This window comes from Geotrypetes seraphini, chromosome 1, assembly GCF_902459505.1.
Source record: "Geotrypetes seraphini chromosome 1, aGeoSer1.1, whole genome shotgun sequence".
NCBI lineage: Eukaryota > Metazoa > Chordata > Amphibia > Gymnophiona > Dermophiidae > Geotrypetes > Geotrypetes seraphini.
Window position 1 is genome coordinate 21,199,016 of NC_047084.1, and position 17,122 is coordinate 21,216,137.

A 17,122-nucleotide genomic window follows, 5' to 3' on the forward strand; every position below is an offset into this window, starting at 1 on the left:
TTATGTTCTTAATGTCTATATTCTTTGACCCTATTTTTGTAAGACTCTACATCATGCCTGTCTGTCTTTTAACTAAATACAAAACTAGAAACACCTCAATGCTACTTTCTCTTGTTATTTATGCACAGTTTGGATAAGCATAAAAATCTGATAATCATGATTTTTTTTTTTTTATATGTCCTCACCAAAGTCCTGTCTTAGAGGATATTTAACTACATTTGCATTGACTTGGGAACCTAAACGTGCCAGACTTCTAGAGAAATATTTGTTAAAATGGCTCTCCCAGCTGTCAGCCTGTGCATGCAGTTTCTGTTAATAATCTCTTGTGGGTTTAGCAGAGGCTTCCGACTGCAAGCTGTGACTATTTCCAGTGGGCCTCATTGGTTTGCATTCACATAACCAAACTTTCATTTTTTTGTCTATTTCGGCCAAAACCAGATGATATGTTTCGGTTGTGGTTTCAGCCAAAACTGAGGAAAAAAAAACCCCAACAACCCAGTTTTGGTTGGTATCTAGTGGTCATATTTTACCCAATCCTGGTCTGCATTAAAAATAACATTTAAAAAAGCAGAGATCATATAATGTTCAATAAACATAGAGCATATTAAATAATAATTAGTAAATTAAAAACATACACAACTTTCAAAACGAACATATATAGATCCAGGGAGCCAGTAGTTAAAATATGCACAAATAACTTGTTTATACATGTGACATAATAAATAAAATGACTGAAAAGAATAAAAAGCTTTAATCAAAAAAATGCAGTGTATGTGGAGCCAGTCATTAAAATGTGCCTAAATAAGACACATTTTAGCAATCAAAGAGGTTAAGTATAACTCTAACTGAAAGAACAAATCGGTGTATTATAAAAACGCTTGTTTTTATAGTTTAAATAATTTCTTTTATTTTTTGGTGTGTTTTAATGGTATTTTAAAAATTGCTTTTAGGTTACTTACACCATTTTTAAATTCGGTACCCTTTATCTGTGTGCCCTCTGCCATCAGAGGAAGTACATAAAGTACACAGGAATATTATTTTGCTGTTGGGTAAATCATCCTTTGGTTTTCTTTTTTTTCAGCCTTGCAGTATAATTTTTCCCATTGGTGATACGATTCATTTATTATCCTTTTTTTCTGTTTTTATAGTAGACTATTTTATGTCACATGCACAAACAAATTATATGTGCGCATTTTAACCAATGGCTCCCTGACACTAAGGACCCCTTTTACTAAGCCATGATAGTGAAGCAGCCACAGTAAATGCATCATAGCTCATAGGAATTAAATGGGTTTCGGTGCATTTTCTTCAGCAGTATCACTACTGCAGTTTTGTAAAAGGGGCCCTATATATATATTCATTTTGAGAGTTGTGTGTTTTTAATTTACTTATTGTATTTGCATTTGTTAAATATGTTTCTATGTATATTTATTGAACATTATATGATCTGTAGAGTTTTTGATGTTATTTCATTTTATCCATAATGCAGTCCAGGATTGGGCAAAATGTGGCCCTGTAGGGCTTTTTACCTCATCTTGTCAATAAAAGGACTTTATAATATTTTATCTCTGAGTGATCTATATATTTTTATCTTGTGTTTGCTTGTAGATCTCATCAGCCTTTTCTGTATTTTGCAATGTGTTCAGTTAGGCAAAAATTCAGCAACCAAATGACTGACTAGCAGCACTGGTGATAAAAAGTGGTCCACATATCAATTTGTCTTGTAAGGTAGCAAACTTCAGAGGCAATGGGGGCAAACACTCTAACAAAGCACCTAGAAAATTGATTTCTGCAACAGTTACACCAGTGAGTGGGCAAATAGCCTTCAGGCTACTGAGAGATTTTTTTTAACCCTTTTGGGTAGAATTACCTCTTAAAAGCAAATACATTTATCTACAAAAAAAAAAAAAATCCTTTATTTCAAATTCTTATACAGAAAAGGAAACCTCTGACTAACACATCACATCTTCATATCCTGCCTTCTTCCTAGTTCTTCGATCTGGAGCAGAATAGATGCCATGGTAGTGCAGGATCCACTCTGTTCTCCAATAGCTCTCTTCCTACAAACAAACAGGAGCTGGGGGTGAAATAAAGTTCTATTTTATAGATTTCATGCTAATTTGAACCAATGGACTAGAAAGTATATGGAAAATGTGAGTAAGCAGAAATCTGATCACAAGACACTTTTCTTATCCATTTGCTTTTTTCCCCCAAAGATTAACAGGGATTATTTTAAATCAATTAAACCATTACCAGTATCATTGAGCAGCAGCTTTCATTAGATATATGATTAATTGTTTTTAATTATTTTGTATGTTGATTGTAAACTGCCTAGTTTTTTAGGCGGTATGCTATATAAATTTTTAAATAAATAAGTAAATTATTATTATACGCATTGCTCAAATAAGAACACTAGCTGCTATTCAGGTAATTTGTATTATCCCTTTACACACCGATAGGATGTGTGGGCTTTCATAAATGTAATTTATTTGGTCACCTGACACATTGACTAGCCTTTCATATGGTGCTAATTTGAAAATCATTAAGTCAAGCTGTTACTCTGTACTAGAAGAACTGATAAGTGACAAGATTGATATGCTCTTTGTCGACAAATCCAACACTGTGAAGGCTCTTAAAATAATTCTTTGTAACCAGTTCTACCTCTTCTCTCTTTAGCAGAATGTGACCTCAGGTTCACACTCAGATTACGGAGCATACAACAATGCCAAGGAGATGCAAACTGCACAATGTTCCTGAGCTTTGTGGTTGAGCTCTAGCAAGTATTTTTCTACATAGCAATTTTTATACGTAAACTAAACTAAACTAAACCTTAAGTTTGTATACCGCATCATCTCCACATAAGTAGAGCTCGGCACGGTTTACAAGAATTGATAAAGAAAGGAACTACAATGAAAAGTAAAAGGACTTAGTTAAGAGAAGTTTAGAGGGACTTAGTATATCGAAGAGGGAGGAGTCATTACATTTTAGAGAAAAGCCAAGTTTTCAAATGTTTCCGGAAGAGTTGGAGGAGGTCAGGCTCCGAAGCGGGGTAGTAAAGCTGTTCCAGAGTTCGGTGATCCTGAAGAAGAGGAAGTCCCTAATTTTCCTGCATGGGATATGCCTTTTAAAGAGGGGAAGGATAGCTTGAATTTTTGAGTGGATCTGGTGGTGTTGGGATTAGAGGAGTTCCAAGATAGTGGAAAAAGGGGAGGCAGGATGCCGTGTAGAGATTTGAAGGTTAGGCAGGCGCATTTGTAGTGAACCTTTCAAACCCTTCAAATCTTACAAAGAAACATGGCAGATAAAGGCCAAATGGCCCATCTAATCTTCCCATCCACAGTAACCATTATCTCTTCCTCTCTCCAAGATTCTACCTGCCTATCCCAGGCCCTTTTGAATTCAGACACAGTCTCTATCTCCACCAAATCTTCTGGGAGACAGTTCCATGCTTCTACCACCCCTTCTGTAAAAAAGTATTTCCTTAGATTAGCTTCACCTCTTAACTTTATCCTATGCCCCCTCATTGCAGAGTTTTCTTTCAAATTAAAGAGACTTGACTCGTGTGCATTTACATTACGTAGGTATTTAAACGTCTCTATCATATCTCCCCTCTCCTGCCTTTCTTCCAAAGTATACAGATTGAGATCTTTAAGTCTGTCCTCATACGCCTTATGATGAAGACCACATACCATTTTAGTAGCCTTCCTCTGGACCGACTCCATCCTTTTTATATCTTTTTGAAGGTGCGACTTCGCTTCAATTGCAATCTCTCTAAAACATGGAGAAACCCATCAGGTGTGCCACAGGGGTCCCCACTATCCCCACTACTCTTCAACGTCTATATAGCATCACTAGGCACGCAGCTAACCCAGCGAGGCATAAAAGTATTCAGCTATGCAGACGACTTCACAATCATAATCCCGTTTACTGTGTCTCCCTCCGAAATCACCCCCACAGCAACTGAAGCGCTAAACATGATGGAACAATGGACCACAGATTTCAAACTGAAGCTCAATCCAGATAAAACTAAATTCTTCATAGCCTCGCCACATGCACATAACACGACAATATCATTACACATTAACAATCTGAACTACCCCATTCAACAAACGATGAAGATTCTAGGAGTAATACTAGACCAAAGTCTAACCATGAAAGACCACATAGACTCCCTAGTCAAAAAAGGGTTTTTCACCCTCTGGAAACTTAGGTCCATTAAGGCGTACTTCCACACCTCAGCTTTCAGAATTCTAGTACAATCACTAATATTAAACCACCTGGATTATTGCAACATCACCCATCTGACAATCCCCCAGAAGCAAATGCAAAGACTACAACTGATACAAAACGCAGCAGTCAGGATGATTTTCGGGCTGAAGAAGTCCGATCACATAACCCCTTCCTACCGACTCCTACACTGGCTGCCGATGGAGGCACGCACGAAGTTCAAGCTAGGATGTCTCTGCTTCAAAGTATTAAATGGTCTAGCCCCAAAATACATTACAGACCTCTTCTCATTCCCAACCAACAGACATGAAAGAAAAACACACATGAAATTTGTCTCCCCACCGGCTAGAAGGTGCAAATACAAGAGACACCATCAACAACTGCTATCGTATCAAGCAGCCATATGGGGTAAAGACCTAGAAAAACTAATTGCGTACACAAACAACTATGAAGAATTCAGGAAACACCTAAAAACTTACCTATTCTTGAAATACCTAGGTAACGAACCGGAACATCAGCCCCCCTCGTAACATAATCACATACCTGAACTTGTAAACTGGTAACCCTAACCGCTAATCACTAATTATGAACATTCAATCTACGGATCATTTCTATTTCTGTATAAATAGCTAGGCACCTCCCGGCCTTGCAGCACACAAACTGTCGTTAACATTATTAATGTTATCAGATGTACACTGCTATACTCTTTAATTCGTCATATGTACAGTTTCCCTTTATTGTATTTACAGTTTCTCTTATTGTAAACCGCCTAGAAGTCGCAAGATTGCTGGCGGTATATAAGAATAAAGTTATTATTATTATTATTATTAAATGAGGTCTAATTGAGGTCTCATCAAAGTCTTATACAGGGGCCTCAATACCTCCCTTTTTCCTACCTTTTCAACCTGTTTGGCCACCTTAAGATCATCACATATAATCACACCCAAGTCCTGCTCTTCCATCATGCACATATGCTCTTCACTCCATAATCAGTACCATTCCCTCAGATTTTTGCAATCCAAATGCATGACCTTGCATTTCTTAGCATTAAATCTTAGCTGCCAAATTTCAGACCATTCTTCAAGCTTCGCCAGGTCTTTCTTCATGTTATTCACACCATCTGGCATACTCTTTTTACAGATTTTCGTATCATCCGCAAAGGGGAAAATCTTACCAACATCCCTTCAGCAATATCGTTTATAAAAATGTTAAAAAGAACAGGCCCAAGAACAGAAACTTGAAGCACACCACTGGTAACATCCCTTTCCTCAAAGCCATCTCCATTGATCACTACCCTCTGTCGCCTTCCACTCAACCAGTAACATAGCCCATCACTTTGGGATCCATCCCGAGGGCACTCTGTTCCTGGTTCAAAGAACCTGGACAGAGGATGTAATTGAGGTGTTAGGGGAGGGGAGAACGTTTCACTTATCAATCTGTGGAGATACCTCATGGCCAGAAGGAGCTACAGTCTGTGGCCCTTAGATAAAAAGTACCATTGCAATAGCTGGGCTGAGGAGAGAGGATGAAAAAAAAAAAAAAGGAGAGAATAACCTAGACAGTTGCTAATGAAGGATCATGGTACCATATGTACTGTAAATTCCAACCGAGATAAGCTCATGAGACAGGGCCCTTCTTCCCTTCCCCCCTCAAAGAATACTAGATCTGCATTCTACTGTTACTTTAGAAAATGTACAGCATGAGCGAGTCGAATAGGCTTATGAAGAGAAGCATACACTTACAGAGTCTAAAACTGAAAACACTTTTTCAACAATTTGAAATACGAAGTTCCTTACAAGAGACTCCTGAGCAGTGGCGTATCTAGTGTATCTGACACCTGGGGCTGATCATTTTTTATATAATTATCTCAGGGACCCTCATTGGTCTAAAATACCAAAAGTCTGGATAATTCCTGGATCATACTAGAATTTCTTGCATCACACTTTTATTTGGGCAAAAATTGTCACTGATGGATCTGTTCAAAAGATTGTCAAGGCTAATAAACAATAATCTCCATGAAATTTGTCACAGGGCAAATCATTGTAAAAAGTGGCTTCCCACCCCTATGAGTTCCCATTTGAGGTGATTTCAACCTATCGTGGAATACTTGGATCTCTGTCTGTCTAGATCAGGGCTTCTCAATACTGCCTTAGGGACCCCAAGCTAATCTGCTTTTCAGAATATCCACACTAAATATGCATGAGATAAATTTGCATATACTAAGATTTCAGTTGTCTCATATATATTCATTGGGGCCATCTTAAAAAAAGACTAATTGTAGGGTCTTCTAGATAGGTTTTGGAAGCCTGATTGATGAGTCAGTCTGAATAGATTCCCTGATCTCAAAATTCAGAAATAGCTAAAACCAAGGTCTAATGTAGGAGCGGTCCATTTATACTTTAGCCAATGCCGTAAAGTATTCATGTGAAACCTGGTCCACAGGACACCCAGTTATTGAGAATATAATTTTCAAGATTCTCATAGGGCACTTCCAAATTGCAAAAAAGTTGTCATCTGGTAGTTTCAAACTAGCATAGAATCTTACTTCTAAATTAAAATTATATTCTAGGAAGGGTCCAGTAAATTCTTGCCCAAGTTATTAAGAGTTCTTTCAGTAAGACAATGACTTTTTGTGACTGAATCATGGGATGCTGTCCATATAGAGAAACATGAAAACTGCACCCAAGTTTACATACCAGGAATACCACAATTTTTGTACATGCTCTGAAGGCAAAGGCTGGAACCAAAAGGCAGAACGTTGCAATAATAAAACTGTTAACTTGAATCCAAGATACTTCTGGTAACAATGGGCTGCTAAAATGTACAGGTAGGCATCATCCAGATTCAGGAAGTAAAGAAGCCTTAGTCTGATTAGTCTGAGATATTCTAATCTGAAGTGCTTGATTTGCAGATACTTGTTCAGTTTCTTCATATTCAGAATGGGTTTAAAATCTTGGACTATGGTGATTAGAAAGTTGGAAAATATTCTTGTGAGTTGAAACATACATGTGGCATATTCCTCCACCCTGAGGATTTCTAAGCATGTAAAGAAGCTCCTGGGAAGATGTGATAACTCTGTTAGATGGCTTTTCGGGTGATGACTTAACAAATTCGACTTGGGAAGAAGCTATAAAAGTTTCCCACTTGCCCTCCTAATCTCCTTGAAAACTCCCTTGAGAATTGCATCCTGGGACACACATGAAACTTACAGTAGGACCCTTATAAGATCCAAACTATTTCCTCCTCCTATATTCCCTGCTAGAAAACCAAAAGAAGACTGCCTATCATATGCAGAGGTTTTCACTTCAGTCAACTCTTAACAACCCTTTGAAAGGGACTGTGACAGAAGAGTTGCTCTAACAGTGCATCGAGAACTCTAGTTTCTTAACAACCCTTTCAAAGAAACTAGAGTTCTTGATGCACTGTTAGAGCAACTCTTCTGTCACAGTCCCTTCTTGGCTGCCATTCCACATGCCATAGCTTTGGAGGAGACAAAAATGCAGTTACTATACCCACACAAGAGAGAGAGACACACACACACACAGACAGACAGGACTAGATAAGTGAGAGCCACCTCTAATTTCTCAATGTCTCCTAGACAATCTGAGTTCACTTAATCTAGAGCTTGGAAACAAAGGGCTAGATTCACCGATCAAGTTCTAACCACTTAGCGATCCCTTTGCAATCCAATTTTCCTCTGACCTGATTCACTAACCTCTGTCCTAATCATCCTCCGATCCGCGCATGCAAATGAGGGGGAAAGGCATTCAAATGTATGTAGGCAGGCAGCGATTCACTAAAAAAAATGAGGGACACCGACTGGCCTGACCGATCCAAAAATAAGCGACTGCTGAGGACCATTTGCTCAAGTCCTTTCTGACTGCCCTGCCTTCTGCCGCCCTGCTCTCAGCCCCGATCTCCTGTCCTTCCCTGCAGTGCAAGCTCATGGTTTTAACCCGCAGGTTTAAAATGGGTTAAAATCATGGGCTTGTGAAGAAAAAAAAAAGAAAAAAGTAATGGTCTGCACATGCGTCGGGATCGATGTAGAGCGATCTGGGCGGTTGGTTGGGGGCGTGATTCTGATTGCCCTCATTTGCATGAGGGCGATTTGTGAAACAGCCCCCGGCCACGGATCAGATCGTTCACAGATCGGATACGATCCGTGACCTTAGTAAATCTGGGCCCAACACTGAATATCTACTGGAGTACAGCATAAGCCCTCTTCAGTGCCACCTCTTTTTTTTCTTCAGTAGCACTCTTCAAAGCACCCACAACCTCTTCAGAAGTGGTGAGCTTGTGAAGAATTTCTGCAATTGTATATTCCACACAAGTCTTTGACCCACATCTCTACTTCCTCTCTCTAACGCTATAAGTTTCATTAAGCACCCTTCAAATAAAACAGGACAGTATACAGTGAATAGTTAAAAACCATCTCGCTCTTCGTGTTTTGCAGTGCAGCGCTTTATACAGGATAATTTCACACCCGTTCTTTTAAGATTTTGTTTTTATCCAATCTGTTTTTTTTCATATTCTGCGTACCAACAACTGGGACCCCTGAGGAAGAAGTGTTTCTTCGAAACACGGACCGTGTCGGGTCCAGTCCACATGAATATTTGGACCAGCAATTTAGATATTTTTATGTATTTTTTGTTCCACAACTTTTTGCCTGATTAAAATTCCTATGCCCTGTACATTTCCCTGCAGTTTTGTTTTGTTTGCTAGTTATACAGTGGAGAGAAGGAAAAGTAGCAGAACATTGTCTTGCTAGCTTGCTAATGGCTTTGAGCAGGAAACCTTTTATCTATAATTACCGGTAGTCTATAAGCCCATTACATTAACGGGTGCTAGAATAGATGTGTGTGTCTGTCTTTCTTTCTTTCTGTCTCTTTTTCTCCTTGGCCGCTGTCTGTTTTTCTGTCTCTCTCTTTCCTCAGCTGTCCACCACCACCCGTTGCCTGCTCCCCCTGTCAAGCAGTAGCCCTTCTCCTTTCCTTTTATCTCCCCCGTATCCAGCAGCACCCTTTCCCTGCTCCCCCTGTCCAGCAACAGTCCTTCTCCCTTTGTTTTACCTCCCCCATGTCCAGCAGCACCTCTTCCCTGCTCCCTCTTGTCCAGCAGTAGGCCTTCTCCCTTTGTTTTACCTCCCCCCTGTCCAGCAGTAGGCCTTCTCCCTTCCTTTTACCTCCCCTCTGTCCAGCAGCAGGCCTTCTCCTTTCCCTGCTCCCCCTGTCCAGCATCCACTAGCCCGGGCAGCCTCTGGACTTTTGCTAGGCCGGCTCACCTTGCATTATCGAAGTGGGCCGGCCTAGCAAATGCACCGCGGCTGCTGCGTTTGCTGGTCCGGGGGTGAGAAGAGGCGTCCCAGCAGCGGCAGCGCAAGAGTCAAACCGCCACCGCTGCTTAAATCACTGCATGCACCGCAAGCCGCCCCATGAGCCTGAAATCGAATTCAGCACAGAGGCACACATCACGCTGTCAGGGAACATGGCGTTGTAAGTGCGCATGCGCGCTTAGGGTTTTATTATAGAGGATAAGCCCAACCTCTCTTCATGAAGCCCTCTATGGCTAGATCAGTCCATAATTCCTTGCTGGTTTTCATCTCTGTGATCAGTAAGGGGGTCTTTGACGTCTGTCACAAACCCCATAATCTGCTGTGGCAGTCTTAAAGGAATTCAAAGAGGAGTCCCCCCCCTCCCCCTCAAAGTCCAGCCCTTCCAAAGGCAAGTTGCACCAAAAGCCATCAGAACTTTGTGGGATACTGGGGAACAGTATTTATATGCAGATCTTCTAGGACCTCTCAAGGATCTAAGGATCAAGTGTTCCTTCCCTCTTGGAATGTTTACTGGTTCTTTACAGGTTTGACACAGGCAATTCTTTTGATTGACTTCATGGGACATTCCATCACTTTATGTTTCAGACAAGCAGCTGCAGATAATCCAGAAAAAGTCCTGGAATCTTCTGTCTTGTTGAGGGCCAGAGACTCTCTATGTTCTTCTCCGTTGAATACCTTGATACTACACTTCAAGCAAAATAATCCAGTTACAGAATTCCTGTGAAATTTGCAGTATTCCCCCCCTCTCCCTTAAAAAATACAGTGTGTGGGAGGAACACCCTGAATTCTTCAACCCCCTTGATGAGGATTCAACCTATATGATCCAGTGCCCTGGAATAATCATAATACCTGGGTTTGACAGAGTGAAATACTTCCAAGTCTGTCCCAAGCTTATGAGTGCAAGAGAGAGAGAGAAGGCTCAATGAAGGTTTCTTCTTTACAGAAGAACTCCTCACATCCTAAGGAGATCTCCATAATGGATGCCTATAAAAAGTGGCCTTCTCTCACTTTATCTCTCACAAAGTGCAAACCAGGATGGCGAAAACTTAGTTCTAAAAGTTTCACAGATTTCAAAATGGCACCCATAGAGATCTGGTGTGGCCTAATGGTTTGAATCATGAACTGGGAATTAGGAGACCTGAGTTCAACTCTTGTTTTGACACTTTTTGTGACATATGGCCAGCAATTTCAGATCCTGTTAGCCTCAGATACCCACCTAGATTGTAGGCTTTCTGTAGCAGGGACTCATTGCAGCTCTCCGATTTAAGGTACTATGCAAATGCCAAAACAATGGTCCATCAGCGAGGAATGACGATCAAAGAGGGCCCGAGAACACTGCAAGCCAATACAGAATCAGTCATGCTCCCAACACACTGTTCCACAGCAGATCTCTTTTTCCCCTCTTTAATTTGAAAATATCTCCACAGGAGCTGCTACGCCCAGTAGAATACTGTATTGAGAAGAACTGCTGCCAGGAAGAAGCAGGTTCAGAGATCACTTGATGGAAAAATTCCATTTGACTGGTCTATTAGTACAAAAAAAGTCCCGATATTATAAAGTAATCCTACAAAATTGTGAGATTCCAATAAACAAAGGGTATAATAAAAGAAATGAACTCTTATTACATATGATTGATAAATCAAGAATACCCAGAACTGAGAGACACTTATCTCACTTAATGATTGTGAGTTTATATTAGCTGCTTTGTTTAGCGCAGACTTTTCTTACCAAGCAGACATATGGACTCCACAAAGACAGACTGCCCTGTTTACAATCGGGAGTTTGAGTGCTTTATTGAAGATCTGATATTTGACAGTCCAAGGATCTCTTATGCTTTGAGATAGAGAATGACACGGGGAAAAAATCTGTCCCCATCACTGCACCATCCCCGGCCCACCGTTCCCTTCACCGTCTCATCACCGTCACCGCCATCCCATTCACTACCCTATCACCGTCACTGCCATCCCATTCACCACCCCGTTACCATCCCCACAACATCCATACAAGCCTCAGTACTGCAATATTTAGCTTATTCCTTCCTTATAAATCAAAGTTCTGGCTACTGAACTGGAGAAAGATGTTCAGCTGGCAGGGCTTTGTTTATAAATTTTTATAAACACAACTAATATACTACTTTATCCTGAAGAAAAAAAAAATAAAAAGAAATAGAATTTTTTTTCTACCTTTGTTGTCTTGTTTCTGCTTTCCTCATCTTCTCATTCAATTCCTTCCATCCACTGTCTGTCATCTCTCTGCGTCTTCCATTTGCTCTGTTACTGTGCCTTTCCCTTTCTTCCCCCTTCTAAATTGGTCTGGCACCCATCTTCTTTCCTCCGCTCCCCCCATAGTCTGGCATCTCTGTCTTCTTCCCTGCCAGCATCTTCTCCCCACTCTCTCTTCCCCATGTCCTTTCAGCATCCTCCCCACTCTGTCTTCCCCACGTGCTTTCAGTATCCTTCTCCCCCTCTCTGTCTTTCCCATGTGCTTTCAGTGTCCTTCTCCCCCTCTGTCTACTCCATGTCCTTTCAGCATCCTTCTCCCCATCTTCCCCATTTGCTTTCAGCGTCCTTCTCCTCCACGTCTTCCCCATGTCCTTTCAGCATCCTTCTCCCCCATGTCCTTTCAGCGTCCTTCTCCCCCCTCTGTCTTCCCCATGTCCTTTCAGTGTCCTTCTCCCCACCCCTGTCTTCCCCATGTGCTTTCAGTGTCCTTCTCCCCCTCTGTCTTCCCCATGTGCTTTCAGCATTCTTCTCCCCACTCTTTTTCATGTACTTTCATTATCCTTCTCCCCCCCTGTCTTCCCCATGTCCTTTCAGCATCCTTCTCCCACCCCCCTCTGTCTTCCCCATGTGCTTTCAGTGTCCTTATCCCCCTCTGTTTTCCCCATGTGCTTTCAGCATTCTTCTCCCCACTCTGTCTTTTCATGTACTTTCAGAATCCTTCTCCCCCCCTGTCTTCCCCATGTCCTTTCAGCATCCTTCTCCCACCCCCCTCTGTCTTCACCATGTGCTTTCAGTGTCCTTCTCCCCACTCTGTTTTATCCATTTCCCTTCAGCGTCTTTTCCTCTCCACCCCACATTTCCTCCTCCCTGCCCCTTACCTTTGTGGCGCTTTCACCCCCCCCCCACCCCGGACAACAGGCCCGGTCCGACAAACCTCCCTGCCCTTTACCTGTGGCCAGCGATGTCTAAACTGCCTTCTTACAGCAGCCGGAGCATTGTAGTTGCATATGACTGCCGTAACAGTCGTCTCTGCTGCAACTTCCGGTTGCGTCAGAGATGACCTTTACAGCAGCCACACACAGCTTCAATGCTCCGGCTGCTGTAAGAAGGCAATTTAGACTCATGGCCACGAAGGTAAGGGGGGAGGGAGAAAGGGAGCTGTTTCAAATTAGCGGCGGCAGTAGGGAGAAAGCGCGATAGGTGACCGCACGCGTTTCCTCCCTTAACTGCAGAATGGCCTTGTCCCCGTAGCCTCACCGTTTTGGCGGGTTACCTGCGGCTTGCCACGCATAACAGCCACCATGTCATTCTCTACTTTGAGATATGCATTATTTTTGGCATAAGCCAAGATACCAAAAACAATATATGTGAAAGTACGGAAGTAAATATCATTGCATACTCTGAATAGTCCTTATTATAAGACAAGAAGTTGATCTGTCAAACTGATGCAATAACATGCAAATAACTTTTAAAGAGGGCAGTTAAGATAAATTATGACCTTAATGCATATTTGTTTACCCCTTAAAGCAGGGGTCTCAAAGTCCCTCCTTGAGGGCCGTAATCCAGTCGGGTTTTCAGGATTTCCCCAATGAATATGCATGAGATCTATGTGCATGCACTGCTTTCAATGCATATTCATTGGGGAAATCCTGAAAACCCAACTGGATTGCGGCCCTCAAGGAGGGACTTTGAGATCCCTGCCTTAAAATGTGTTAAATGACAAATAGCATGCATTAAATTACCATGATGCAGGTTAGTATGAGGTAATGCGGGATACATAGTAATGAAATAAAAGCATGCAAAACAGCTCATTACTAGGTAAATTAAATAACACGGTTTGAAGTGAACACCATAAGCCACATTTTTCTGTCCCAGGAGCATTGTGCCACCAAAGCAGCAGCCCAATGCTGTTGGGCTGAAATACTTCCCCCCTCCCCACCAAAGCCCCCTCCCCAAAGCCCCTTCCCTCTTTTTTTTTTTTTTTTTTGCTAAGCCCCCAAATCAGATTCCACCTCCAATAACCTCGTTCTTTTCACAACTCCCCAGTTACTCTTCGGCCCAACTCATTTAAGAAGTGGCCTAGGAGCATTGGCCCATGACTTTGTGATCCGACGGTGCTGGGATGGAAAAATAATGTTGCTTACTAGACTGATCGCAAGCAATATTATTTTTGTAAAGCGGCCATGACTAAACCATGATACTGAGATATCGCAGATTAGTCACTCCCATGGGAAATTAAGGTACAATAAAAGCTTGACTTTACCACACCTTAATAATCACTTCGCTAAGTGAGATAAGCATCTCTTATTGATAAATCTTTTTTCAAATACTTATGGTTCATTATTGCTGTTATTACACCATTCATTTATTGCTCATTTTTTCTGTTACTAATAAAAAATATTGCATATTCCTGACTGAAAAGGGCTTTTTCCTGAAAGCTGGTTCCTTAGCTCACATATACTATCTATGAGTGTAGAGTTTTAAAACCCTTCATAAAATGTTTCAAGAACTTGCATAAAGATCAAAGAGTGCATGTTACATCCTACCTTCGAATAACATCTTACGAACTATTGCAGTTAGGTAAAAGCATAATGTGACTCAATCAAGCCCCTTGAATGCCTTATATCTTGCCCCCTTTTGATTGATAATAATTTTGGACATAATTTGTGTGCCAAAACTTATCTAAATGGCCTGAATTAAAAATATAAACCCCCCCAATAAACCCCCCAAAACACACACTTATGTGGTCAGTGCTGCCACTACCTGCATAAATGCTTTTGATTACAGAGCTATGTCTAATGCCAACATCACCAGAGTTCAGTTTTAATATTAGCACAGTTGATAATGCTAGTGAAAACGAAAGGTAGAGTGGAATCAGATGCTCAATCTCCTTTTCCCACCCCACCGCACACCATGTCCATACCATTTGACATTCTGAGTCGACAGGGCTCACTGGTGAGGATCTTTTGCTTCCTGATGACAATTTTGTCGTATCTGCAACTTCACCATTTGGCAAAATGCCATCAGCAAACCACACCCTCTTCTGTTCTTTTGCATATGTGCCTAAGGAAGATTGGAAGAAAGTAAACAAGTTAATATTACTGTAGACTTTTTTTTTTAAAAAAAGATTCCAGCATGGTTCAAATATGTCTTGTTCAAATCAAGAACAATTTCCAAGACTTCACAATGTATCATGATACTATACATCCAGTCTGCGGATGGGCAATTTGGGCTTTATCTGCCATCATGTTTCTATGTTCTCTATTTTATAATCAAGAATCAATCTTTTGAAAAGTAGTGAACTCCAGGTACAAGTCCTCAAACTACATTTTGAACTTAAGTGACTAAACTTTTAATTATGTACCACTCTTTCAAAATATCTGTTCTCTTCCCCTTGTTAATAGTTTTAAGTCAGAATCTTACTCAGACATTTGCTAACTTATAGGCCTCAATTCTGCCAAACTCGGGAGGCATATGCTTAGATCAATATTATCTTGGTTAAACATATATGCAAATTAATATTTCAAATATTTGGCAGGCACTGCACAAAAATATTTAGGCTGTGTAGGTGTACTGCAAATTACCTGGCGGCACCAGTTTTGAGTAGATGATTTGCACACTAAACTAAACCTCAAGTTTATATACCGCATCCTCTCTCTAAAGTTAGAGCTCGGCACGGTTTACAGGAACTTTAATATAAGGAAGGAAAAACATAATAAGAATTAGTGATTATAAAGAGGGTAGCGAGATTTATATTTTTGAGAATAGCCAAGTCTTCAGATGCTTTCGGAATAATTGGAAGGAGCCCTGATTCCACAGCAAGGCAGGAAGGTTATTCCAAAGCTCAGTGATTTTGAAGAAAAGAGATTTTCCTAATTTTCCAGCATAGATAACACCTTTTAATGAGGGGAAAGATAGTTTAAGTTTTTGGATGGATCTGGTAGTATCAGGTCTCGCAGAATTCCAAGATAGTGAAATTAGAGGAGGAAGAATGCCATGCAAGTTCTTGAACGTCAGGCAGGCATATTTAAAGTGAACCCTAGAAATTACTGGAAGTTAGTGAAGTTTTGACAGAAGTGGGGAAACATGATAAAATTTGCTTTTTGCAAAGATCAACCTAACCGCACTGAAATAAGAGTTGTACTTACAGACACTCCATATGGGGGATGTGGGGAGAGTGTGGTGCAGTGGTTAAAGCTACAGCCTCAGCACCCTGAAGTTGTGGGTTCAAATCTACGCCGCTCCTTGTGACCCTGGACAAGTCACTTAATCCTCCCATTGCCCCAGATACATTAGCTAGATTGTGAGCCTGCCGGGACAGACAGGGAAAAATGCTCAAGTACCTGAATAAATTCATATAAACCATTCTGAGCTCCCTTGGGAGAATGGTATAGAAAATTGAATGAATAAATAAATATTTATTCCTGCCCTTTCCCAAACCAATTTAACCCTAGTGAGAGATTTAAGAGTAATCTAATAGATTTCCAGTAGTTTCCTGAGCATTGTGGAAACACCCGATAGTGAACTCATTTACTCCATTTTGAAGGAAAAAAAAAAGCTATGTCAGTCTGGGAAATATTCTTGATGGAAAGAAAAGCAATAGAAGCAGCCCTACCCCACAAACTCGTCATTTCTCTTAAAATATCTGTCTCTCTTACCTTTTCTTATCAAAGTATTATCCAGGTAGAAGGATAAAAGCTGAAAACTGAGTTTACATTCCTTGCCAGGAGATATTTGAAGAATATGGGCAGAAAAGGAGAAACTACCTGGTTTATTGGAATGATTTATTGCAAGACGAAGATATACTGAAATCTGTAAACTTGAGTTTGAGAGATTAAGTACCTGGTTTATTGCAAGACGAAGATATACTGAAGTCGTCTGTAAATCTGAGTTTGAGAGATTAAGAAAACAGGAGATTATGTGGGGAAAGAGAAAAATCTGTTGAGTTTGGACCCTAGGCTTTAGCCCAAATTGCAAAACAGCATCTGGAAAACCACCCACAAGGAACTGTTACTAGCTGAAATAGACCCAAGAGAATCTCTTTTACATCTTCAGAGAAGATGGCAGTTTATCTGTCTTTTTAATTTCCAAGCCATTAAGGACATGCTGTTCAGACTGGGATGTATAAGATTTCTGTGCTGTGAGAAAAAGTGAGGTTATTTCCAAGCAATACTGGACAAGAGGACGTGAGACGGAGCAGTAGTGGAAACCACAGCTGTTTGGATCAAGGGATGCAATGAGAATTAGTTTGACCTTGAATTTGAGGATTTTTTGTAAAACTGGAGATTAGAGGGAATTGAAGAAAAGCATAGTGAAACCCCATTGATTCATGCGATTGTGA

The 17,122-nt window shown here is 40.8% G+C and overlaps 1 protein-coding gene across 3 annotated transcripts in view; it reads right to left on the reverse strand.

Annotated features, from left to right (window-relative positions):
- The window catches only part of ZFYVE16 (zinc finger FYVE-type containing 16), a 173,703-nt gene that overhangs the window by 88,186 nt on the left and 68,395 nt on the right, over window positions 1-17,122 (reverse strand). For all 3 annotated transcript variants that reach the window (XM_033926351.1, XM_033926269.1, XM_033926441.1), the window contains one exon: window positions 14,705-14,844. In XM_033926351.1, coding sequence (XP_033782242.1) covers window positions 14,705-14,844 — 140 coding nt within the window. The remainder of the gene's footprint in view (window positions 1-14,704; window positions 14,845-17,122) is intronic.